The sequence below is a fragment of the Oryctolagus cuniculus genome, chromosome 1, assembly GCF_051225735.1.
Source record: "Oryctolagus cuniculus isolate XC-2025 breed Fujian yellow rabbit chromosome 1, ASM5122573v1, whole genome shotgun sequence".
Lineage (NCBI taxonomy): Eukaryota > Metazoa > Chordata > Mammalia > Lagomorpha > Leporidae > Oryctolagus > Oryctolagus cuniculus.
The window spans coordinates 157223827-157251630 of record NC_142867.1 but is presented as its reverse complement, the minus strand read 5'-3'; the positions used below and the strand labels follow the sequence as shown (position 1 = coordinate 157251630).

At 38.2% G+C, this 27804-nt stretch overlaps 1 protein-coding gene across 2 annotated transcripts in view; it reads right to left on the bottom strand.

Annotated features, from left to right (window-relative positions):
* ALDH1A1 (aldehyde dehydrogenase 1 family member A1) overlaps window positions 1–27293 on the bottom strand; it is a 50414-nt gene extending 23121 nt beyond the window's left edge. For both annotated transcript variants that reach the window (XM_051857372.3, NM_001082013.1), the window contains 4 exon segments: window positions 27175–27293; window positions 12893–12997; window positions 3771–3911; window positions 2031–2160 (listed from right to left, as the gene is read on the bottom strand). In XM_051857372.3, coding sequence (XP_051713332.1) covers window positions 2031–2160; window positions 3771–3911; window positions 12893–12997; window positions 27175–27225 — 427 coding nt within the window. In that variant the 5' untranslated portion in view covers window positions 27226–27293.
* Between the last annotated feature and the right edge of the window lie 511 nt (window positions 27294–27804).

Here is a 27804-nt window from a genome sequence, read left to right as displayed (position 1 = left end):
TCAACAACAGGAGTCACTGTGCACTTACTCCTCATGTAGGACCTCTGTCCTTAATGTGTTGTACAATGTGAATTAATGCTATAACTAGTACTCTAAAAGTACTTTACACTTTGTGTTTCTGTGTGGGTGCAAACTATTGAAATCTTTACTTAACATATACTAAACTGATCTTCTGTATATAAAGAGGATTGAAAATGAATCTTGATGCGAATGGAATGTGAGAGGGAGCAGGAAATGGGAGGGTTGTAGGTGTGAGGGAAGTTAAGTGGGGGTAAAAGCCACTGTAATCCAAAAGCTGTACTTTAGAAATTTATATTTATTAAATAAAAGTTAAAAAAATAAAGTATCCTCATATAATTTAAAACAGAAAAATTTTAAAAAGTCTTCCTATGAGTAATAAGCTTTTTCTACTTACTTATTCTAAAATTTTGTTTTTATTTTGCTTACCAAAGAGGAAATAAAACTTCCTTAATCCTAAAATATTCCTCAAGTAAACAATATTTAATTGAACCAAATTTGATTGATTTCTGGTGCATCATAGTAGGCATGGTCATTCTGAAGGCTTCACTGTGCCTCACATCTAGTTCAGTTCCACTTCCCACAGAAGCCTCCTGGCTGTCACAGCAAGAACTCTCCATATCAAGATCTATTTGTATTAAGTAGTTTTTCTCATCTTGTTCCAGAATAAAGTAAGACAGCTTCTAAAATAGTCACATTTCATGATACCATCAAGTTCATCTCTCTTTGAATTTCCTGGCTGTCACTTTTTTTTTTAAGATTTGTTTATTTGAGAGGTAGAGTTACAGACAGAGAGAGGGAGAGACAGAGAGGAAGATCTCCCATCCGCTGGTTCACTCCCCAAATTGCTGCATATGGCCAGAGCTGAGCTGATCCGTAGCCAGGAGCCAGGAGCTGCCTCCAGGTCTCCCACGCAGGTTCAGGGGCCTTAGCACTTAGGCCATCTTCCACTGCTATGCCAGGCCATAAGCAGAGAGCTGGATGGGAGGAGGAGCAGCACCTTGGACATGAACCTGGCCTACTATGCCACAATGCCCTCCCCCTGGCTATCACCGCCAACCCACTATATGTTCCAGTTAGATTGGAAATGCACACCAGGGCCAGCTGTGGAGAGTGCTGTGCTCCTAAAGTCAATACATTTATGTGGGTTAAACTCTACCCATGTTTCCCAAATAGACATTTTTTCACAGGAAGTAATTTTCATGTACATACCCCACTCAAATAACATGTGCAATGGCACTTCAAAAAGTTCATGGAAAATAGAAGTAAAAGCTGTGTTGATTTGGGTGCAAAATATTTGCAACTCCATCCACATGAGAGGTCTTAAAAACTCTCATGGAAAATGTGTATTATGAAAAAACGACACACTACACTTGGATGTCAATTTTTTTCTCTAAAGTGAATTTATCTTTTAATTCCTTTTTTCCATGAATGCTTTATAGCACCTTTATATACATACACATTCACACACGTGAATTTCTAGTTCAGGCTATAAATACAGTACCAAGTTGCTTTGAAGCTACTTGAAACAAATCAATGTGAATTCGTTTGTTTAATTAGTCTGTTCTAACTATTCTGAGTTTGACCAGGCACAGATGACCATAACTGACTCATACAGGACATGCAAAGAGGCTTAAATAATTACATTATAAGAGGGTATAAATGCCACTATGGGAATACAACCTAAATAATTTCACAGAGGCCAACTTTGAAAAGTTTGGGCCCCTAGAGAGAAAGTTGTCTCAAATCAGTTATTTGTCCGTAAGTATGTTCTTATTTCAATATTTTCTAAAATATCCAGAGTGTCATATTCTGTGTAATGTGCAATTATGCTAAAGCTGCTTTAAAAGCCATTTGACAAATCTTAACAGAACTTCCAAGTTCAGAACTGCATTGTCTCAAAGTCAAGGGGAAAATAATTTTGCCTTATTTGGTTGACATCTTTAAAAGGAAGAGTTTGAGATTTTTCAGCTCTATAGTAATCTCCTCACCCTCTCCTCTGAGCTACTTACCCATCGGCATTGTGCGGCCCTGGATCTTGTCAGCCCAACCTGCACAGTAGCGTAGGGTTTTTATGCAACCTCCTAAATCCATCAGATATGCATTGGGAAACAGTTTTCCAGCATTCAGTGACTCCATAGTCTGAAAAATAGAGCATATCCCAAATCTAAAATTCCATAAAAATTTTAGGTTAAAAAATACATATAACCAGCATTTTAAGTAATCATATGCTGGAGAATTTTGGAAATACAAGTCATCATGTCTAACCACCTCTTTTTCAAAAGAGACTAAAAGAAGACCTAAAAGAACTTGCTATGGTCATAGCAGGATCCAAGTAGAAAGTATAGTAAGTTTCTCTGCTCCTGCCTGCATTCTGAGTATCCTTCATCGAGCTGACATGCTAGGAACTGGTCACAATTTGATATATAACAAACCCTGTACGGATGGTCCCTGCTCCCCATAGATCAGAGTTCCAACAAGATTTTGCTTATCTCCAACTGTGCTGAAAATTCAGTGTTAGTGACTACTGTAATTCTTCAATAATGATTTTTAATTCTTACATTTTATATGGATATAGCTAATCTATTTAAACAAACTTGAGCAACACACGACTCTTTCATCCATGAATTTTCTTCAGCAAAATTTTCAATTGTGACACTCCCAGTTTTGCTGCTTATAATGATTTGACTGGTCAGGCTGTAAAGTTCAGTACGCTAACTATTACAGGATGGCCTATCTTTTCCTTTCCTACAGTGGCAATCTATGTATGATCCACAGATCAGATAAAGAAAGAAGCCAAGTTTTAGCTTGGCTAAACTGTTTTCTTCCTACAGAACATTTTGGTTAATATAGTTATATTGTACACAGTTTCTGGTTCTATATTTTTGCATATTTTGAATTATACTGAATCTGAGTAGTACGTGGTCCCTGAATTATTAATGCAGATGTTTTTAAAATGTAGCCCTTTTTGTTACTGCCACTTAAAGATCTCAAAGGTAATAATATTTACTTTCAAGCCTGATCTTGATATTAGTTTATATTAAATTGACTTCACTATAATGTTCAGCTTAAAAGGCAAAAGCAGACATGCCCTCCTCCACCTATAATGTGGGTTGACTCATTTAACTGTTCAAATTTAAAAGAAAACCGAAACTAATCAACATACATAAAATATAATTTTATACAAATATTAATGATTGCATTTTCTTTGCCTTTTTTAATCTATAAGAAGAGTATCATTTATCCTGGTCATAACTAAATGGATACTTTTAGGAAGGGAAAAGGAGCCATTTGTTAAATATTTTTCCTAATGAAAAATATTTATTTTGGGGAAATATTTTGGGTACCTTTAACAAACTTGATGGTATTTTCTATTAAAACAGTGCATTGGTCAAGTAAGTTTGAGAAACAGCAGATCATTCTAGGAGACTCAACACTGGCATGTAATCTTGTTGAAGGCAAAGTTCTAGAGTGAAGACATTTCTTTAATGTAGGTTAACTCAGGATTTGCCAAAGTTTAGATTGTGGATCTCATGGAAACAGGAAGTAACATCATGCAGTAACGAAGTACAGAGTACTAGCTGAGATGAGGTTCATTGGGTAAGTCTCATTCAAGAGCTGAGAGATGCAGTTTTCCAATTTGTTTGTATAGAGGATGTAAGGATCACTAGACTAAATCAAACGACCTGCCCATTTAAACAATGAATGTTTTTGAGACCTCTTGCTCTCTATCCAGTGTGGTTAATACTCACTGCCAGCAGCAGGCGATCTCTTTCAATTAAGTCAGCCAACTTGTAGAGTAGTCGTCCCCTCTCGGAAGCATCCATAGTACGCCATGGAGAGCCAATCTGAAAAGCCTGCCTTGCTGCCTTCACAGCCTTGTCAACATCTGCCTGAAGGTCCAGAGGAACGTAAGTTAGTGGGGTAATACATCAGATAAGCAAACTCAGTGGCACAAAAACCCAGCCACACACCGAATCTCCTTATAAACAGGCGTTGCGTCTCTATTAGCCCAAAATATAGCACGCTGTGCACACTTGCTGAATAATCTTTAGAATGATGAGCTCTATGTACTTGTATAAGCTTGATTTCCTAAAAGGGATATGTCATAATATCTTAATAGCTGGTTCTATTTGAGAACTTTCCATATTTTCTAATAATTCACACATAATAAATCATTTAATTCTCAATAATTTTGTGGGACAGATATTTTTCCCATTTTACTGATGAAGACGTTAAAGCAAAAACAAAGAGGAGCTTTGCCTCAGATCAATAGTAAAAGTAGCTGACTAAGTTGTAAATGGTGCCCATTCAACTGTAAAACCTTTGCTCTTCACTATACATTATATTCTGTGGGAATTGGATGACATGAATTCTGGGCTAGAATTCTGGGTTAGAATGGCTCACATACAGAAATCTACCAACAACAGATGCTGGCGAGGATGTGGGGAAAAAGGGACACTAAGCCATTGTTGGTAGGAATGCAAACTGGTAAAGCTACTAAGGAAGTCAGTCTGGAGATTCCTCAGTAACCTGAATATAACCCTACCATACAACCCAGCCATCCCACTCCTTGCTAATTTAATTGCCTTTTGGTAAATTGCAAACAAAAAAGCTGTCTGCACCTTAATGTTTATTGCAGCTCAATTCACAATAGCTAAGATCTGGAATCAACCCAAATGCCCATCAACAGTAGACTAGATAAAGACATTATGGGACATGTAGTCTATAGAATACTATACAGCAGTAAAAAACAATGAAATCTGGTCATTTGCAACAAAATGGAGGAATCTGGAACACATCATGCTGAGTGAAGTAAGTCAGTCCCAAAGGGACAAATATGATATGTTCTTCCTGATCAGTGACAACTAACCGAACCCAAAAAGGAAACATGTTGAAGTGAAATGGACACTATGAGAAACAGTGACTTGATCAGCCCTTGTCCTGACTGTTGATGAACAACTTAATACTTTATCCCTTTTAGTATTTTTTTGTTCTACTTAATACTATTGGTTGAACTCTGTAATTAACATGCAATTATTCTTAGGTGTTTAAATTTAACTGAAAAGTGATCCCTGTTAAATATAAGAGTGGGAATAAGAGAGGGAAGAGATGTACAGTTTGGGACATGCTCAATCGGACTTGCCCCAAATGGTAGAGTTAGAAACGTGCCAGGGGATTCCAATTCAATCCCATCAAGGTGGCATGTACCAATGCAATCTCACTAGTCCAAGTGATCAGTTTCAGTTCACAATTGATCATTATAATAGGATTAAGAGTCAAAGGGATCACATAAACAAGACTAGTGTCTGCTAATACTAACTGATAGAATTAAAAAGGAGAGAACCAACCATCATGGGAAGTGGGATACACAGCAGACTCATAGCATGGCAGATGTCCTAAATAGCACTCAGGCCTCAGAATCAGCCCTTAAGGCATTTGGATCTGGCTGAAGAGCCCATGAGAGTATTTTAGGCATGGAAAGCCAAGACACTCTGGCAAAAAAAAAAAAAAAAAAAAAAAAAAAAAACTAAATGAAAGATCTGTGAGTGAGATCCCAGTGGAAAGAACGGGGCCATCAAAGGAGGAGGTACCTTTCTCTGAAGGGAGGAGAGAACTTCCACTTTGACTATGACATTGTCTAAATAAGATCAGAGTTGGCGAACTCAAAAGGCTTCCATAGCCTTGGCAACTCATGACAAGAGCCTAGGGCTATTACTGATGCCATAAACAAGAGTGTCAATTGTTAAGTCAACCACAGGAGTCACTCACTGTGCACTTACTCCTCATGTAGGATCTCTGTCATTAATGTGTTGTACAGTGTGAATTAATGCTGTAACTAGTACTCAAACAGTACTTTACACTTTGTGTTTCTGTGTGGGTGCAAACTATTGAAATCTTTACTTAACATATAATAAATTGATCTTCTGTATATAAAGAGAATTGAAAATGAATCTTGATGTGAATGGGATGGGAGAGGGAGTCGGAGATGGGAGGGTTGCAGGTGGGAGGAAAATTATGGGGGGTAAAAGCCACTGTAATCCAAAAGCTGTACTTTGGAAATTTATATTTATTAAATAAAAGTTAAAAAAAAGAAATTCAGTTAATCAAATTGATTGCTTACATGTAGGCATTGTTTTAGATGAAAATAAAAAGCAAACCACAAGAATCTGAGATTGTGGATAATATGACTTATAAACTACATGCTGCTCTGGGTTTAAACAGATCTGTGTGACTCGGTTTCTATTTGGATCTTTCTGCTCAGTGTGTGCCATTGGGGTTAGAAAATCAGGCATCCTGGTCTCCTGATGAGTTATGGAGAAATTGACTTTGAGACAAATAATTCCAACATAGAGAAACATACCCAAAGACAACACTGCTTTAAACTGAGAAATTCTTGGGCTGTCTCAGGCTCTTTTTTTTTTTTAAGATTTATTATTTATTTGAAAGGCAGAGTTACAGAGGAGACACACACACACACACACACACACACACAGAGAGAGAGAGAGAGAGAGAGAGTGAAAGAGTGAAAGAGAATGAATCTTCCAACCTTTGGTTTATTCCCCAAATAGCTGCAATGGTTGGGGTTGGGTCAGGCTAAAGCCAGGTGCCAGGAACTTCTTCCAGGTGCATGTGGGTGCAGAAGCCCAAGCACTGGGGCCATCTTCTGCTACTTTTCCAGAAGCATTGGCAGGATGCTGGGTCAGAAGCAAAGCAACTGGGTCTCGAAGTGGCACCCATATGGGATGCCGGCATCATAAGTGGAGGCTTAACTTGCCATACCACAATGCTGGCCTAGTTTTTTTTTTTTTTTTTTTTTCATCTTATATTTAATATTATAGGAGCAGCAATAGAGTAGCAGTAGTTAATATAGAATTCTGAACCAAAACAGCTCTTATTTGTGTGTGTGTGTTTTTTTGTTTGTTTTTTGACAGCCAGAGTTAGACAGTGAAAGAGAGAGACAGAGAGAAAGGTCTTTCTTCCATTGGTTCACCCCCCAAATGACTGCTATGGCTGGCTTGCTGCAGCTAGTGTGCCACGCCTATCTGAAGCCAGGAGCCAGGTGCTTCCTCCTGGTCTCCCATGTGGGTGCAGGGCCCCAGCACTTGGGCCATCCTCCACTTCACTCCCGGGCCACAGCAAAGAGCTGGACTGGAAGAGGAGCAACTGGGACAGAATCCCGCGCCCCAACTGGGACTAGAACCCAGGGTGCCAGCGCCGCAGAAGGAGGATTAGCCTAGTGAGCTTTGGCACTGGCCTTTATTTGTGTTTTGAATCCTTATTTAGCTACATAAGCTTTAAAGCACCCCATTACCCAATTGTCCATCCATCTAAAGGGGTGTTAAGCATCCCTCTCTGTGGAACTCTTATCAAAAGAATGGTTAAGTGAGGAGATGGCCCTTTTGAAATATAATCAAAAGAGGGAGACATACAAGAAAACCAATATATATTAATGTGTTATTATATGCTGTAATAAATGCAGTTATACCTTGATATCTGAGGGATGTTGTTCCAGAACCCCCTTCAGACACCAGAATCTTATATATAGTGATGTGGTATTTGCATACAACTTACACATATCATTCTATATACTTTAAAACATTTATACATATTATATGTAATTTTTAGGGAAGAGTAAGAAGTCTGATCCCTGACAGTACAGATGAACAACCTCCATAGGTCTAACTAGTTTTAATTTGTGGTTGAATCCACAGATGCAGACCCAAGCATACTAAGGGCTGACTGTCCTAAGGTGAAATATACTGTACCACAACTTCTTTAAGGTTTGATTTTCTTGCCTTTAAAATTGCGGTGGGGCTAATATTTAGCCTAGTGGTTAAGATGCCCACATTCCACATCAGAGAGCTTGGGTTTGATACGTAGCTCTAGATCTTGACTCTAGCTTCCTGCTAATGTCTACCCTGAAAGGTAGCAAATGATGACTCAAGTGATTGGGTCCCTGAGACCCTCAATGGATCCCATTCCTGGCTCCTGTCTTTGGCCTAGCCAGCCCCTGCCATTGGGAGCATTTGGGGAGTGAACCAGAAGTTGGGAGCTCTGTCTGTCTTTATCCCTGTCTGCCTCTCAAATAAATAAATAATTTTTAAAGAATCAAAGTAAGTTATCTTACAGAGTTGTGTTGAAAATTAAACAATGTTACATTTGAACCATGTTTCCTATGTGTTAGCTATTAAGTGTTCATTAAATGGTGGTAACTGTTATTGCAGTCCTAGAAGTCAGAACTTCAGATAACTCTCAGTAATTTCAGAATATTTCAATATTTCCCTCCAGTTTTTACTTCCTTCTACTACTTTAGGCCCTTGTATTTCAAATGCTTAATAGTCTTCCCAAGATCATTCTCTCCCACCCCAAGTTCTCTTGCTTATTGTCACCAGGTTAATTTTTCTCAAATAATTTTGTCTTATCATTTTCCCTTTCACAAGTTTGTAACTGTTCTCTTTTATCTACAGACCCAAGACCAAACTCCTCTGCTTGGTTTTGAAGACCCAATATTCTTGGGCCCCACCTTACCCATCCAAACTTAGTGTTTAATATTTTTTCTAGTCTATCTGACTCAACGCCTTCTCACTTTTGCTAGTTAATCCTTCCAACCTCGAATGTTTCACCACAGCTCCACTTTACTTCAAATCCTATAAAGTACTTCAAATTGTTCATAGTAAAATCCAATTGAAAGATATTTATTTTGATGAAAAGTTTCTCAAGTCATGCATTTTTTCTTATTATGCATTTTTCATGAATTTTTTGAAGACTGTATGCACGGATTTCAAAAGTTCTTTGCTCCAAAACACTTATCTTTCAACTCTGTTTCAATACATTTTTTGAAGTACCTTCATACACATTCTTTAAGACTCAGCTCAAGTATCATAATCTTCCTAAACCGTAAGCAAACCAATCAAGACTAATAATAGTTACTTGTTAAGAGTATACTGAGATCCAGATACAAGGACAGGTTCCTTACAGTCCCATAGTTACCACAGGTCAAGTATCTCTTATCCAAAACATGGAGGCCCGGACATGTTTTGAACTTCTGGATACTTTGGGAATTTTTGCATATATAGTTCACAACAAGATATCTTGGGCTTGGGACCCAAGTCTAAACATGAAATTCATTATGTTTCATTTATTCCTTAGGCACATATCCGCATGTTAATTTTACATAATATGTTTGATGTGCCTGTGTCTTGACTGAGATTCATCTCATGAGGTCAGTTGTAGAACTTTCTATTTATGATGTCATCTTGGTGCTCAATTTTGGATTTAGAGCATTTTGGGTTTTGGACTTCGAGATTAGAGATGTCCAATCTGTACTATATTTATTTATCTTGACCCTTGTTGTACAGATGAGTAGACTTGGCTCATGGACATGAAATGCAGTGGATAGTAAAAACAAAATTTGAGACAATAGGACTTTAATATCTAGTTTTTATTGCTTTACAAGGCTGCCCCAATAATAATCTCCTCTGCAGTAAGTGTTTACTGTTATCTGTATTATAAGCTAAAATATTTCTTACTCTTCTGGGCCTATAATATGCAACCAATAAGCATTTAATAATTTTGTCATCTAGCTTACAAACTTATCATGTTACATTAAGTTTGTATAACGGTACACTTTATATAATCAACTTTACTGATATTTACATTTATATTAAAATCATAAATTAACCAATGCTACTATATAAAAAAGCTTTTACATTATTCAAAACTATTAGGCCTAAGGGCTTTTGTGCTTATTTTAAATTGCAGGACTACCATTTCTTGGACTGTTAATTCCAGAACTGGCATTTTGGGGATTTTATTTTTTAATTATCTAGGAAACGATATGCCTCCATTCATAATGCTGCACCCTATCCTATTGAAAATGTTCCCTTTTCGAGATAGGGAGCCTGTAAGCTGAAAACATGAAGACGTTTCCAGTGACGCTGAGCTTTGAAATGCTTCCTAAGCATATTTAAGGAAGGACTGAACTCTTCAGTCACTCCCAGATGGTATATTTCCATATTAAATCCATTCAGAGTGGAGGAAATAGTTATCAGGCAAGTTTTGCTTTTACACCTGTCATAGGCACTTACTTTAATGGACATTTACTTTTATCCCCACCAATTATTTGTTAGGTCATGCTGTAGCATTAAGAGCAGTTTTCAGGATTAGTCAATATAGCCTAAGAGAGCCACTGAAGTGAAAAGAAAACAGTTCCCACCCACATCTGCGCTTTGCTTTGTAACCTCCATTTGTTCTTGCCTCCTTTTTTATAAAGCCACTGAGAGGCAGTACATAGTCCATTGTTAGCTCCATTCTACTCATAAATTAAACCCCTAAAACCTCTTGGCTCATTATCTAAGAGTCAGTTCCAGAATATTAGGTTTCCTATGCCTGTGTAATTTACTGGGTTCGTACCTTTCCCAAAGCAAGGTTGTTAGTTTGCTATACATTTGAAGGGAAAATTGTGAGAACAGAATAATTTAAAACTCAAAGTGTCTGAATAAATAAAAAATACAATATAAGAATGTAGGATATGAATCAAAGAATTGCATACCACAGTTTGTATCATTAACAATTTAGTCTGAGTGATCAAATGTCCAGCCAACTTGATTAGCACTTTGCTGGATGTTAATGAGTGTCTTTGATCTCTTGGCTGAGCAAGAGCCATTGTCAATAAGCACAGCACAAATCAATTTCTGAAGCTTCAGATATAACTAACTGCTTTCCCTTACTATGCTTTAGGAAGATGAATTCCACAAACTATGTCAAGAAAAATCCTTAGAACAGTTGACAAAGTTGTATCTGGAATGCCAGGTGTGGAGCTGTGTTTCACTGATGTGAGGAACTAATCCCAGGGAGAGAGCAAGGTGTGTTCAACTGGGAAGCCAATGGCAAAGCTAAGTTCCAGGCTCCAGAGCCTGGGGTCGGCGCTATGGCTCACTTGGTTAATCCTCTGCCTGCAGCACCAGCATCCCCTATGGGAGCTGGGTTCTAGTCCTGGTTGCTCCTCTTCCAGTCCAGCTCTCTGCTGTGGCCCGGGAAGGCAGTGGAGGATGGCCCAAGTGCTTGGGCCCCTGCACCCACATGGGAGACCAGGAAGAAACTCCTGGTTCCTGGCTTCTGATTGGCACAGCGCCAGCTGTAGTGGCCATTTGGGGAGTGAACCAACCAAAGGAAGACCTTTCTGTCTCTGTCTATAACTCTATCTGTCATAAATAAAAAAAAATAGACTATTTTACCTCCTATTAATTGTAAACTGCAAACAATCTTCAGTTTGACTCCTTAGCAGAATTTATACCTATAGAGGCAGAGTGGAGGAGGATCTTAGGAGTTAACTCTGCCCTCTTCTTGCCCTTTATTATTTTTCTGATCTCATCAAGCTTGCTAGCAGAGGTGGGGAATATCCTGCCCATGGGTTGTATAAGGCCCACAAAATCATTTGTTCTGTTCCTGCCAAGGCAGCCACAGGTAGGACTTGAAATTCAATAAACCTACAGTAGGCTAATTTTTAAGATGATTTTTTTATGGCTCATGAATGAGGTTATAAATATCCCAATGGCCTTTGGCGATTTCCCACTCAAGCAGTTAGAGGGACATTGGAGGTAATGTGTGGTCCTCTAGAAGTCTCTTGGAAAGTAATCGCTCATCTTTGTTGGATGTGAACAAACATCTTTCACTTCTGGGTATGGCTTACATGACACAGGACACAAATTAATTAGAGAGGCAAAGAGAGAAAGATATAGACAGAGAAAGAGAGATTTTACATCTGCTGGTTCATTCCTCAAATACCTCAGGAGGTGGGATGGACAACATGGAAACCAGGAGCCAAGAACTCCACTTAAGTCCTCTCATGTGAGTGGTTGGGAGCTAATTACTTGAGCTACCACTTTCTGCCTCTCAGCATGCCCATTATATGAAGCCAGGGTCAGGAGTGAAGCTAGGACTTGGACCCAGGCACTCTGATACGTGATGTGTGCATCCTAACTGGCATCTTATCTGCTAGGCCAAATTCCCACCCCAGAAATACATATCCTTAATGTGTGGGTTCAGATAAACATTCTGAAGGCGTTTATTCTTTTCACACGCCAGGCTATTTAATATCACTGTATCATACTTTTACAGTAATCACAGGGTAGAACAGTAGTTCTGCCAGCCACAGGTTATGGGGTCAGAAGGGCAGCACTGGAATGCAGATTTTATTGTTTATTAGCAGTGTCACCTTGAGTAGATTACTCAGCTCTTCTCTTCTGTCATTTCATCATCATTTGCAAGAGACTAAAACAGTACCTTCCACATGGGATGCTTTTAAGTATTAAATTGAAACAGACTTTAGAATTTTCTAAAAGTTTCTAAGTAAAAGCGAGTTTGTTTTTAATATGAGCCACAGAATAACAAAATTTTAATTTTTTAACTTAAATCACCTAAAATTCATTTTTATGGTATTGATGATTTACTTTGATGATTTAATAAAATAATTCAGTAATATATTGTTCTAGAAGTCCTATATTAACTATTTTAATTTCATCCAGCAACTTTTTAAAATCAATTTTATATGAATAAAGGATTTGTTTCCTTTTCAAATTTGTGATCAACTCCTTCTTGTGCAACCTGTGTCACAAATCTAAACACTATTCCAATTGAAAAATAAGGAAAAATAGTGTGACAGAGGGTACAATAGCCAGGGCATAGGTTTACCATTATTATATGACTACTGCGTGTGCTTTATGTGCCAAGGACCTCTTAGGGAATTTCTCAGGCTGCCTTAGAAGCCATTTTTCATGGTCTGCCTTCTTGAACTTGTAGTAGAACTTGCACAACATGGTAAAAAACAAAGACACTTGGCTTAAAATGAAGCTCATATTTGGAAACTCACCTTATCTCCTTCTTCAATCAGGCATATTTGCTCCTCAGTGGCAGGATTAAGGACAGGGAATTTCTTGCCGCTCACTGAATCATGCCACTCATTGTTTATGAAGATCTGTAGGGACAGAGAAAGTAGGTTAAAAAAGGCAGCAAATTTTGGAAATTTTTATAGGCTTAAACTGAAGCATGACTTGAATATAAAAGATGTATATCCCTTCCTCCTTTGAATGGTTTTCAGTTGTTTCTGACATTTTATAGAAACATCCAGAGTATATACACATATCTACATACTAAAATAAAGTAATGCTTTTAGTTTCATGAAGGTATTATACAGTCATTTCAACATTTAGAAATACAGACTGGAGGAAGTAACATAGAAAAATGATGCTTTTACATGAAATAACTATGAATTTGAGGCAAGAGTAGAAAATTTGATGTGTCCTACATAGTCTCAGCCCTCAAATGATGTTAGCCTTAGTAGACAATTTTTGATTAAATAAGTTAAGATTGAATCAAAGAATCTGAAACCCACCAGCTACTCATGGATAAAATTATATTCTGAACATGAGTATACTATGATATTTACCATTTCTACAAAATGAGGTGGAGGATTAGCTTTCCTGTTGGCCTGTTCAGACCAACACAATTATTCCTATAGTAAAACATATCAAGCTATCTATGCTCAGGAGTTCAAAAGAGTTGTAGTACAAGCCTGGAACTGACAGGAAGATGTGAGAATGAATAAGTAGCAGAGGAAGGGGCCCAAATCACTTCAAGTGAAGAGACTAGTCACGCAAATATACACCAACCGCGGTATTAAGAAGATGGAAAGACTGAGAAAAATCCTTGTTTCTCCCAATCCAGTATTCAAATACAGGTGAGGACCATAGACTTTTTCATAATATCCCTCAAGAAAAGTGTTGGCATCTTAGTTCAGCTTGAAGATAAATTCAGATTAAAGTGCCGACTTGTCCAACGTCTCAGAGTGAATCAGCATTCCAGCTATCAGAAACACATTTTCTAGAGTCTCATAATTACTCTTAAAGAGTATCTTCTTTTCTGGACCCTGAGCTCTTACTGCTTAGTCTTTTCCTTCCCTAGGGATGGCTGGGAAACACTTTAATCAATGTGTCCAAGCTCACCTCTCCGTCCTCTCTAGATTTCTGCAGCTCTCAGTCCAAGCTCAAGTTCTAAGCATGTTTGTTCCATTCTTTCTTCCTTTCTCCTTCTCACATAGTCTTTCTTCTGTTAATGTTACATGTACTCCTTAGTCATCCCTTTGTGTCCCTTTGTTTTGTACTGTTGTAGAAAATCTCTCCCGGTCCCCACCTCTACCTACCTAAAACATAATATTAACTTGTTAAAATAGTCCTCTACCAACTCAGCTCAGTTGTTGTCTATACCTTACTCAGAACCCTTTTGTGGTTGTGTGTCAGGGAACTCCATCACTTGACACTTGAGGTGGTTTATGATTTGGCCTCAGGTTCTCCAGTCTTTTGTCCTATGATGCCCTCAGTTTATCCTTTGTTTTCACCTTATTTTTCTGCTTCAAACACTACGCCCTTTTGTTTCCCCCCACAACTTTATTCACATCGTTCTTCAGACTTGAATTTCACTATTTTCTTCTACCTCCACTTCAATCATGAGTTTGATGCAAGGATACTCCGGGAAAATGGTGGCCAATGTGTATTTTTTTTTTATCTGTTTTCTGTGAATGTTTTAGAGTATTCCTGCTTGTCATCTCTTCATGAAAATTTCACTGGTTGTTCCAGTTGAATTTAGCCTCCTTTCCAACCTAACAGGGGAATATCCTATTATTAAATCATTATTTTTTGCCCTGTTACAGCTGGATATCTACAAATATTGGGCCTTCAAGTTCCAAACAATACACATCATGGTACCATACTAGGATTTTTTTTTCTTTTTTCTTTTTTTCTTTCTTTTTTTTTTTTTTTTTTTGACAGGCAGAGTGGACAGTGAGAGAAAGAGACAGAGAGAAAGGTCTTCCTTTACTGTTGGTTCACCCTCCAATGGCTGCTGCGGCCAGCGCATAGCGCCGATCTGAAGCCAAGAGCCAGGCGCTTTTCTTGGTCTCCCATGCGGGTGCAGGGCCCAAGCACTTGGCCATCCTCCACTGCCTTTCCGGGCCACAGCAGAGAGCTGGACTGGAAGAGGGGCAACCAGGACAGAATCCGGTTCCCCGATCAGGACTAGAACCCGCATACCAGGATTTTTAATTCAGTCTTTTGAAACTTGGCTCAGATTCTCTCACACTTGCTAATTCTTCTTCCTTGTGTCCTGAGGATTGCATTGCCTCCTCAGATTTTCTATCAGTAAACCGAGAGAGCACAGTCTCACCCTGCCAGATACTTTCAGAATCCTTCTCTTCTATAGCACAATTTCACTAAAAGTATCAAGTTAAAAGAACATAGAAATTAATTGCAGCTTGTTAGGGTTATTATCAAATTTTCCAGCTTCTGACTGAGTCCCCTTGTTGCTTAGGCAATACCTTAGGCTGTGCTGATTTGTGTTTCTAAGTACTCAATAAAATACTCCGATACACTATATCTTATTTTACACTATATCTTCATAATGTCTTTTGGCCAAAGAATTATTTCAATATGTAAATGTCATCTAGTTTCACTGTTAGAATTTTGCATTTACGTTGTTCCTAAAACTCTCCCTTCATATCAAAGTCACTGAATGTTCTGTAAACAAGAACTGACCAAAGTAATAACACAATTTTATCTGGTAGTCTGCAGGCAACGGAAGAGAGTATCAGTAGATGATCCTAAGTTACCAACAACTGCTCTATTTTATTCGGTTTTGACTTTTAATATCAGAGAGCACTGTGAACCTTACTGGCTTTTGAACTTGTGATTGTATTTATATAATCCTGAATTATCACTTTAATTTTAGCAGAAGTGTGTGTTTCAAATAATAAGTAAATGCTCTGAAAGGTACTGTGGGAAAATGTGGGATGAGTTAGCTCTCTGCTCTCAAGGGACTTATCATCTAACAAGAGGATATTTATATCAAGATCAGCAAGTAAAGAATAAAAGGTTGTAAGCAGGGATGGGGAACCTTCTTTCTGCCAAGAGCCATATGGATATTTATAACATCATTCACAGGCCATACAAAATTATCAACTTAAAATTTAGCCTGTTGTAGGTTTATTGAATTTTGAGTCCCACCTGTGGTTGTCTGGCAAGGCCAGGCCAAATGATTTTGTGGGCCTTACACAGCCTGTGGGCCAGATGTTCCCCAACCCTGGTTGTAAAGCAAAACAGCCAAAGCAATGCTTTAGTCATTAAATTGCCTGGCAAGACTCATGGGAGAGAAGGGTGTCTGCTGGAGGAGTGAAGCCTTGAAGGATGGGATGGGTAAGTGGAAAGAAGGGAAATAAGGATCAAAGAAAAGAACAGTCTTGAGATATTTGCAATGCAGTAAAGAGATCAATCCTGTTCAATAGTTCCAGTGGAAACAAGCCATAGGTAAAGTCTGACAATGAAATGAAGTCAGTTTGTGGAGTGAGAGGTGTGGATTATTCTAGAGCACATGGATGTTCTAGGAATACTGATTTTAAAGTACCCAAATTAGTTTGAAGTAGTCCAATCAAAATCCAGGAGATTAGCCTAGATATGACTTTCATAATCCAAGCATGGGTCCGAAGGGTCTAGAATAGAGTGATATAGCAGTATAGCCTGGGAAGTGTGAACGTGAACATATTGCCACAGACAGGGCTTTCTGCACAAAAACTGAATGAAGCTTAGATTTTGTAATAATCAGGGCTGGTCTAAGGGTTCCCCTGTCTTCCCTTTAGCTATGGGAAATTTATGTGCAGGAACTACCTCAAGTCTCTTTTCTTCTATCTTAATTCTATTAGCTTTGCTTTTGGCATTTGCCTTTCAGCTAACTGTGTGATTAAATGTTTTTTGAATAGTCAGCCTTCCTGTAGTTATCTTAAGTGGTTATAGGGAGAAGTCTAGGCTAATATATGTGCATTGTAATAGTCCTGAAAACTATTTTACACTGGTTGAAATAATCTATCATGGCAACAATTTCATTTTCCACTTGCTGTTTGCCTTTAGCAAGATGAAGGGAAAAGGAATGTTATAGAAGTAAAATATTCTCGAGTCTTGTTTAACTATCATGTTAGCTATATTCTAATTATGAATTTGGGACTCAGGATGCTTTTGAATAATATATATGTATAGTAAGCATCAGCATGAAGGTCACAATATTGATTGGACATAATAGTTAATGATGTATGTGCTTGAACTTTAAGTGCTTTTTTATTTGGAGAAACAATCAATTGGAAAGTGAAGGCAACCGAAAATCGATTTCTACTCTTTTAGATATGTGAGATTTTAAGGGAAATATCATATTACTTTTAATAAATAACTGCTGTTTCCTGGATGCAGTTCAGTGTGTAAGACTAAGTCATAATTTTGAAAAAAATGCCTTTCTAGAGTAAAAGTTATTATGTCTTAGATTTTTTAAATAACACATTATATATATATATATATGTGTATATATATATATATATGCCATTTACTCAAAATATTTCTTATTTGGATCAAACTGAATTTGACTAGTGGGCAAAATAAAGACCTACCAGCCCGTATATGGCTATAAAGTTTTGGAACCAATTTCCTAAAGCAGAGAGCCCCTTACTCACTCTAACAGGTTCCCTGATTCGCATTACTTGGCAGAGCAGCAATTGGGCCAGTGACTTTAGTTACGGTAAGGGAAGCCAGTACTTTCCTGGTGGCAGAGAGATTTTAAAAGAGCACTTTTTCAATGCAACTTGAATGCCTGAGTCATGGCACTGCAAGTAATGGAGCCGTAAATGTGGAGCGAGTAATGTCTGTTGTAAATGAGCAAACCTCTCTCAGTCCTAGTAACCAAACCAGTTTCAAAGGCCATGAGGAATGAAGGAAGACAAATGAAAGACAGGGAAGAGTATGAGACAAGGAACCAAAGTCAGATGTGTGTGAAACATTTAAAAGAATCAAAGCTAGATTTCTGGCAACTGCTTTTTTATTTACTTATTTATCTTAAAAATTTTATTTATTGATTTGAGAGGTAGAGTTACAGAGAGGGAAAGACAAAAAGGTCTTCCTTCCGTTGGTTCACTCCCCCCCAAATGGCTGCAATGACTGGAGCTGGGCTGATCCGAAGCTTCATCTGGGTCTCCCACTTGGGTACAGGGGCCCAAGCACTTGGGCCATCTTCTACTGCTTTTCCAGGCCATAGCAGAGAGCTGGATTGGAAGAGGAGCAGCCGACAAAGTGGTACCCACATATTATACCCCAGCGCTGGCCTCTCTGGCAAGTACTTTCAACTGACAAGCCACGCCAGTGAAGCAAACTGTTAAGACCCAAAGTAGACATTGTTTACAACTCTGTGTCTTCTGTTGAGGAACATTTTTTTTCCCTTCATACTATTTGTTGAACTCATCTACTTAGTGTAGGGTTAACTATATGATATTTAAGTAAAGTGAAAATTGATCTTTGTAAGAATTAAGAGTGGGAATGTGAGAGGGACGAAGAGGAAGGGTTGTCGCACAGGTGGGAGGGAAGAAAGGGGAGAAGTGTCACTTGTTCCTGAATCTGATTATATAAAATACATGAAATGTGTATAACTTAAATAAAATAATAAAGGAAAATTAAAATATTTTGAACAAAAGACCTGAGGTAGAAGATATAAAAGGAAATTAAGGAGGAAATAACAGATGAGAAGGATATGTTTTACAGCACACAAAGGAATGAAAACAAAATAAGAGTGGCCAAAACAAAACAGGCAAAATAAAATATTACTTTCATTTTTGTCATATATCTATATGGTCTGACTTCAGTATGATGATACAGAGTTACTTCAAGAAGTTCAAGGACAAATGGGATTTAAAGATGCTAATTGAAAATGAATCTTGATGAAGAATGGGATAGGAGAGGGAGTGGGAGATGGGATGGTTGCAGGTGGGAGGGAGGTTATGGGGGGGAAAGCCACTCTAATCCAAAAGTTGTATTTTCAAAATTTATATTTATTAAATAAAAGTTGAAAAAAAATCAAACTTTAAAAAAAAAAAGAAATATGGGACAGAGAAAGAAGTCAACATTGCCCTGGCTTTCTAGATTTTCCCTCCTAGATTCCATGAATATAAAAAATAAAATGTTTAATTTTTATGAGGAAAAAAAAGTATGCTTTTTTTGGGGCCAGCAGTAGGTTAATCCTCCACCTGCGGTGCCGGCATCCCATGTGGACGCTGGTTCTAGTCCCGGCTGCTCCTCTTCCAATCCAGCTCTCTGCTACGGCCTGGGAAAGCAGTAGAAGATGGCCCAAGTCCTTGGGCCCCTACACCCTCATGGGAGACCTGGAAGAAGCTCCTGGCCCCTGACTTTGGATCAGCGCAGCTCCAGCCATTGTGGCCATTTGGGGAGTGAACCACGGGAAGGAAGACCTTTCTCTCTGTTTCTCTCTCTTCACTGTCTGTAACTCTATTTCTCAAATAAATAAATAAAATCTTTTTTTTAAAAAAAGACGCCTTTTTATGAACATTTTGAAGATTCTTCGGAAGCTCTTTTTTTCTCTTTTGAAAAACCCCTTCAGTCTTTAAATGCAGTCGGGGACAAAGAAAAGATACCAGAGCACTTGTTTTGAGCCACACTGTCACTGTGTCATTCAGGTGACAAAGATGTTTGTCAGCAACTTTGTCACATATGTCCTCTGTCAAAGGACTAGGATATAGAAGCCTTGGAAAGCTCCTTCATATTTAATATTTAACAGTCAAGGTCCGATAACATGATCGCTTGTACTTAAGTACTCTTCCTTCTAAGGAAATTACCGAATGTGGAACATAATTCCATTGTTTGTTATTTGCATTCCTTTAACTTCTAAAAAGGTATTGGACATCAGCTGACATACTCAGACAGTAGGGCCAAGGTAGAGGAGGTAGTGGGTCAGGCAAAGTTTTATGAGCTGTGATATTTGTATAAATTCCCAGCGAACAAATTTCCATCAACAATTCCAATATTCTAATAAATTGGTTAGAGATACTATAATATTACAAAACCAAATATTCAGAATACTTAACATGACTTCTAAGCAATGCTTCTAAGTTTGTGGAGACTTTTGACACATATACATGCACACACACACTCAAAACATTAGAGGTTCATGACATTCAAATGTATGCAAATACATTGGTACCCCCAAATCCATCGGGGGATATGTCACAAGACCCCAGTGGATATCTGAAGCCATGGTTAGTACTGAACCTACATTCCCCATACCTCATACATACCTAAAGTTTAATTTATAGATTAGGCACAATAATAGATTACCAGTAAAATAGAGCAATTATACTGTGATAAAAGTTGTATGAATATGATCTCTCACTCTTCCTCCTCCCAACAATTTACTGTACTTTCACCTTTTCACTTAAAGGAAGCACGTTATGGCTTTGGATGACAACTATTGATCTTTAGGGCCATTACTAAATAAAATAAAGGTTACCTATACACAAGCAGTTAGATACTGCAATAGTTGGTCTGATAACGTAAGTGGTTACTAAGTGACAAATAGACAGGTAGTAGGTATGCTGGACAAATGGATGATTAATCTCCTAGGTGGGATGGAGCAAGATATTGCAAGATTTCATCATACTACCAGAATGACTTTTCATTTAATATGTTCTGACTGTGGTTGGTTGACCATTGATAAGTAAAACTGCAGACACCAAACTCATGGATAAGAGGAGACTGCTATATTTACTTTCCTGATTTATTTATTTTTAATTAAGTAACTGTGAAGCAATCATTACTCAAGTCCTTCTGCACAACGTTCCATGTTGTCTCTTGCATGTGGTAAATATGTAATATATCTCTTGGCCATAATGATAACAGCATCAAGAGAATCTGAACACTACCATCACCACCTCAAGCCAGATTAATTTCTCTTTGAAGACAAATGCATATCTGTTTTACAATGTCTGAATTCCCATGAGGTTTCCTTTTGCTGATCTGGTCTATACCATCCATGTCTTTTCAGAAGTATTACCTTTGGATTTCTTGTCTAATGAGTCGTTTTTCAAATTCTTTAAGAGTGTCTTGCCTAGTCATCACATTATGGAAAATAGTGCCAAATTTAATAGATTGTCAATATATTAAAAGTCATAGGAACACTTTTAGGATTGAGAATCCTTTTGAAATGGGGATAATGTCTTCTCTTAGTTTATACAGTATTTATTTTAAGATTTTTGCTGATTAGGAGCCAAAGGATAAAACACAATAGAGCAGTCCTCAGAGATGAGCTAAAATATAGCCTTTTAAGTGAATGGTCATCTCCTATGAGGAAAATCAACAATGAGTTCCCCCTCTGGTCTGTGGCTATGATCTAGCTGGTTTCTCCTGGACTCTAGCCCTTCCTGAAGGGGAAGATAAATGATTCCGACTTGCTTGGATGAGAGTGAGTTTCTGAGAGAAACAGAAAGGCAGATTTTGAAGTAACCTTATGGTGGTTGCTCCAAGCTGACTCAAACTTTTAGACCATTGCTGCACTCCACATTTTGAGTTGTGCCAGCAAAACCTGGAAGACTTAGAAATGTAGAATCTCAGAGCCAGCCCAGACCTAATTCTTGCAATCAGAGTAAGGTAAATGCAGGAATCAGTATAAAAGCAGTTGTTAGAGACAAATATGAACTAGAGGATAATACCTTCCCATAGGATATGAGTTATTGACTTGGGACTTTTTGTTGATTAAGTTTTCTTGAGATTGAAGTGCTACTGGTTTTAAGATCTAGGGAAAAATGCCATTACGTGGAAAAGTATCAGACTAAAATGATAATATTCCAAAGCCATTGCGTTGTGTTTTGTCTTAAAAGCTGTGTGACCTTCAACAAATCAGTTATAGTCTCTGAACTCAGGTTCCTGAGCTTTAAAACAGAACTCTAGTAACATCTTTCGCTTTTCCCTTGTAGTTAATTATAACCCCCAGATAAGATAAATAGATGAAATCATCTTTGAACTGTGAGAGGCAGTACAAGTAAAAATTTCACTTACATGAGGAACTGAATAATGTGTCCTTTAAAAATTATTTATTTGCTTATGGGAGAGGGAGAGAAGGGGAAAAATCTTTGATTTGCTGATTCATTTCCCAAATGCTTGCAACAACCAGGGTTGGACTAGGTGGAAATCGGGAGCCTAGAACTCAATCTGGGTCTCCCAAGTGGGTGGTAGGGAATCAGATACTTGAGCCAGCACTGCTGCCTTATTGTAGCAGGAAAGCCAGGATGAAGAGCAAAGCTAGAGCCGAACTCTCACACTCTGACAGGATACGAGGGCCTCCCAAAGGGTGATCCAACTGCTGGGCCAAACACCTGCCACGGGACCCGAATCATCTTAGAACATGGAGTTATTTGGGGAGAGAGTGTTAAAGAGAAGGGACTAAAATAGTTAATAAGTGCCAGGCCCTTTACCCAAACCACCTCATTAAAATTTTACAGTCACATTCCAAGGTGGTCATTATTATTCCAAATTCACAGATAGGGAACTGAAGCTCTAAGAACATTATCAGGTTGGCCAAGGTCATACCAATTAAATCAGTAGAAAAACTGGAAATTAAGCCATGTTTATCTTTCAAACAACTGCACCTTATAGCCATTAAGCTATATGTGACAGTTTCCAAACCCAAAGCAAACAAAATATTGCTTCAGTCAGAGTGACGTTCTTCTGACTAAAACAGTACCACAATAAAACCAGATTTTCCTTGAACCCAAGTCCTGAACTTTTTTAAGTGCCCCTTCTTGATTTCCTCAAATACAATTCATCAGTCAATCTGGCCCCTCTTCTGTTGCCAGTCTCACCCATGCTCTCCCTCCCTCCATGCCAGCCATGTTGGTCTTCTGGTAGATTTGTGAACCAAACACACTCTTGTCCACACTGCGTTTGCATGTGCTAATACAGCTAGATCTCGGCTCCTTCCCACTCTGTGGCCACTTGGTTCTTTGCCTCCCTCAGGCTTACCTGAAATGCCGCTCCCTGACAGGAATCATTCCCAACAACCTCACACAAAATAAGTCCTTCCCTTCTTGCTCCAAGTTTTCTCTTTTCTCCCTTTAAACTTTTATCCTAATTTGTGATTAACATATTCTCTTGCTTGTTTTCTGCCCTACATAACCCCATCCGGGAATATGAGCTCCATGAGCCAAGACTCAGACTAGTAAAAATCAGAGACAAGAAGGAAAAACAAATAGGAAGAAGTGTGTGTGTGGCGGGAGGCGAGGCGGGGTATTTGGAAATGCATGTGACCTGAATTTGTGTGCTGTAAGGATGTTTTAAAAAGAATTGTGAGGAAAAACCAAATGCCTCAGAATATGCCCAGCACATAGTGTTCAATGGCTTGTAACTCTTTTCTATCAAATCTTTAACCCAGTAGGGTAAAACACACCAGAAATCTAAGGAAGTAATCTACTTGAACCAAACTGTATTCTATCAGAGTTAAAGAATGGGAGCTTACATTGGAATTGCACACACCTCTGCCCTCACAGCCTCTCCCAACTCAATCCCAAATTTTGCATCAAAACTCAAAGCCTGTTTCTCTCCAAAGCTCCTCTGTTACTCTAAGTTGGTGGAAAACGTCCTCCTCTGGCCAGGGAACTTAAGCAGCAGCTAGCTCTCCTGGTCATGTTCCCCAAGGGATCAGGATGGGCAGATTAAAGAATAAAGAAGGGCTAACCAGGATTCCAGCAAAGTCCATGTCCCCAAGTGGTGGTACTAACAAGACACTTGTTAGTGCGAGGGCTCAGACTGTCACATTCAAAGTCCAGCTGTGTCACTTCCTGGCTGTCTAACTTTAAGCAAGCTGCAAAGCCACTCTATTCCTCATCAGTACGATGGAAATAGCAACCTCATAAGGCTATTGTGAAGGATTAAAGAAAATCATTGTGAAAAATGTAAACAGTCAGTGGCAAGGCAAACAGAATGAATTTGAGTTGCAATTTTTCCTGTGTGCGTGTGGTTATGTGTGAAATTTCATCAGCTGACGAAGGTCTTTTCTAGCATGAAAAACTGGTGTTGAATGAGTTAAGTTTAATAAGTCAGTTAATATTTTTGGATATGAACTCTGAGAAAACTTGTCTTCTAGAATTTCCCATTTGTCTTTATGTTGTTGTTAAAAGTAGAAACGAGTGTTGTGAAAGGAGAATGGAAAACAAAGTTACCAAATCCTGTAAGAGAAAATTCTTGATCCCTGAAATCCTGGATAAACCTTCGGAACTTCGCTCCAAAGCAGTCTTTGTCAGGTGGGACATGACTGTGCAAGACACTGACAGAGAAACTAGGAGAAGAAAATGAAATGAGAGGAACACTTGTGGGAAACAGGTCTAGGGAAAAAAGTTGGGTAAAAGAAAATTCTGGAAACACTGGAAAGAATTGAGAAAAATAAATAGGACTAGGAAAACTAATGTTTATCAATTCCCATTTGTTAGGCTTATTTCAAGTGTTTTCTATGCATTATGTCCACTTAACAATTTCATCCAACAAAGGTGATAGGTACCTTTATAATCTCCAGTTTTACACATAAGGAAACTGAGGCAGAGAGCGGTGATATATAGTTTCCCAAGTGATCATAATACTTGGAAAAAAGCTCTTCATTTATAGCTTGGTAAAATGGGGGTGGGAGGTTGGCAGATTTTGGATTAATTCAGAATGAGAAAGGGGAGCAATAAGGAAAGGGATCAGATATCAGTTATATCAGTTCACGTGGATTTATAATGATGTTATTGAGGCATTAAATTACAAAAGCTCTTATAAAATTTTAGCAAGTTTTCCTTAAACTCTGATCTCCTTTATCTACCCCAACAAAGAAATAATCGAACAGCGTTAGAAAATAAGACATTAAAGGTTACACAGCAATGAATTCTTTTGTTTTGGGTGATGTTTTATTCATTTTTTTTCCGGTTTGGCTCTTTTACTATAGTTGTAATAATAAAGCTTTTGTTATTCAACTCTGATTGCCTTTTCCCTCCATCTTGCCCCAACAGCCAATATACTTCTAGCAATTACAAAGAAAGACACTGAAATATTAACAGAAAAATAATACAGGAGTTTAGGGACTGATCACAGAAGCTAATACCTCAGACACTAAACACCCTTGCTTACTTGTTCTGCAAGCAGGAAACTTAGCTAAGAACCATCACTTTTCCAACTCCTTTTGCAAGTGCAAATCCAACACCATTCTTCAGTGGAACACAGTAAAAAGAAAACGCAGAGGCATTTGAGAAAGCTCACCCATTTAGATTTAATTACATACATAACTGGTGTCCTCCCAAGTGTAAAAATGTTGTGACCAGTAAGACAAATAGTAAAATGCTATCTGAGTAGAACAGATCTGTATAGAAGATGCACAAGAAAACAACATTCACAAACCTCCATGTGGGTGTTTATATTCAGGAAAGTACTTAAACACAGAGCAAGTGTCTGCTCTTTGAATTTTGGCTTCTTTTAGACACTTCAGTCAGTCCTTTCACCCTGGAAGAGTGTTCTTATGTAATGACTTCACAACGAACAGGAGATTTCAATCTTGGAAGCATCTCTCTGTGTTAAGGGATGATGAGTACTGTGCCTGTTAGCTTTTAAGGAACATCTCGTTTTCTAGTGTGATTACTCACATGCTTAATTCATAAGTACTAAATGAAGCTTAATTCAGCACAAAGCTTATTTCACATTAGAGCTTCCTCAAGGTTCACGTGCAAGGAAGATTTTTGCAATGTTATGTAAAGCCAAGTTTAAAAGGTGTGCGAGGCGGGCATCCAAACTACCAAAATATCTAAGGAGAAGATATTTGGTTATTAGAGAAAAATAAGCTCATAATAAAAGTAGTGGAATAATGTAAACATGGTCAAGAATTTTATATCTTCATGAACTATTTTTAAAATGTACTTTGAACTGAAATTTCTTGCGAATGACAAACTTAGAGCAACAACATGAGAAAGACTGGCTGGAGTTTTGTGATATTTTGAGCATCCTTTTGCCATATGTACATTGTTTGAGAGCATGGGCTCACCACACTTTTTGTGTTCCTGTTTGTAATAAAATTAAGTAGGAAAAATTTTTCCCCATGGTAGAACTCTGAAAATAATACCTTAGTACACTTTATAACTGCTGGTCAATCATATTACAGCCACAATCTGACTGCAGACAGTCTCCTAAAGGAAGGAGCCAATCAGCTGAGCCACTTCCTCATTCACTGTGCTTGTGAAAATGAAAATGCAACAGATCTTAGAATTTCAGAAACCATCCCCGGGGTAAGGGTAGGGAAATGGATATACAATAACAGGGACTTCACTTTATCATGAAAGTACAGCGTTCTTATTTTCTCATTGGTTAATTCAAGAAGCAAAATGGCTCTCCCCTGAGTTGCAATAGATCATTTCCTACCTTACTTTCTGCATCACACCATAAAGCTAACTTTAAGTGAGTTTTGGTTGGACTGCTTTTGTATGTTTGTCTCATGGCTCTGTTCTGCAGTTCGGGGCTCTGACAGGGAAGCAGGCATGTAACAGTGAAACAGGCCAAGTTCAGAAAGATTCTCAGAACTACTCGAGCAGCATCCACTTCCTAGTTCTCCTGAGGATTGCGAATCCTGGATCTGGCTCCTGCTCCGACTTCTCTAAATATTTATCAGTTAACAATTACACATCAGTTCCCAGGGCAACAAATTTGGCTGAAGAAATAAATAAGCATGCCTTCTCTCCGCAAACATGCAAAATAACGCATGCCCATTTGAAGCCTTCTACAACAACTTCCATCTAATTATCAGATTTAGCTTTGATTTTAACATGTAATAAACATCTTTAAGAAGTTAGGCTATTTCAGTATATTCCATTTCTACTTTTAAAAAAAAGTGTTTCCCATTTGTTTGCCTTTTTGCAGTAAGTTCCTCTAATGAGTATTTACTTCTCATATCAAATATATTATTTATACTAAAGTTAATAGAACTGCTTAGTAAAGACCCCTGAATAACGTCCATTGAATCTTTTACACAGGAGAGAATTTTTTTTTTACTTGAAAATATTTTCAGCAGAAAATTCAGGAAAAGTTGTTTGATATGATTTAGAATGCACTACTTGATCGGGGTAAACCCAGGCGTGCATTTTGCAAGTCTTTTGTTTTTGTACGAGTATTTGCAAAGGGCTCTTTGCACTAGTTTACTTAAATTGACCTTTTATGCTTTAAAAGGATGTAGTTTTTACAAACCCGAAGTAAAGCAGCAAATACAAGTTGTACTAACCTTGGTATATTGAATCTTCAAATTGGTGAGTGGGGTAGGTAAGTCTGCCATGCCTGAGGACGATTTTCCTGGTTCGGCTCCCAGAACACAGGTGACAGGCTCAGCAATTTGGTTCTGATAGAGCACTTGGCTTTATTTGTTCCTTTTTATCTGCACGGGCTAAGGTTTATTTGCATACTGGGATATGATTGGATGAATAAACTCGGAGCAAAAAAAAAAGAAAACGACACTACTTATTTGTAACACCTAGGGCAGGAAGCCTTTGACTTTAAACTTAAATCCTTAAGAAACCAGCTTTCCAGCATGGAAGTTGCATCTGGAGACAGTGCACTATTTGCAGATGAATTAATTTACAAAGCTGAAACCTGTGATCAGGGTATGCAGAACAGCTGCTCTGGCCACTAAGGCCAGTTATTATTTCTTTTGACTTTTCAGGCTTTTTCTGCTGCTGCAATGTAACTTTCTGTTCTCTGAAAAAGACCTGGTATCAGAGAATTTGAGGACTGAAAAATGGTCTAAAAGGGCACATGTTCTCAAAAGAAGCTGCTGAAGACAGAACCCTTGCCAGGTGTTTTCAGGACCAGGCTGTTAGAAAATCAGCCCCTGAAAATCTGGGTTCTACAGCAAGAA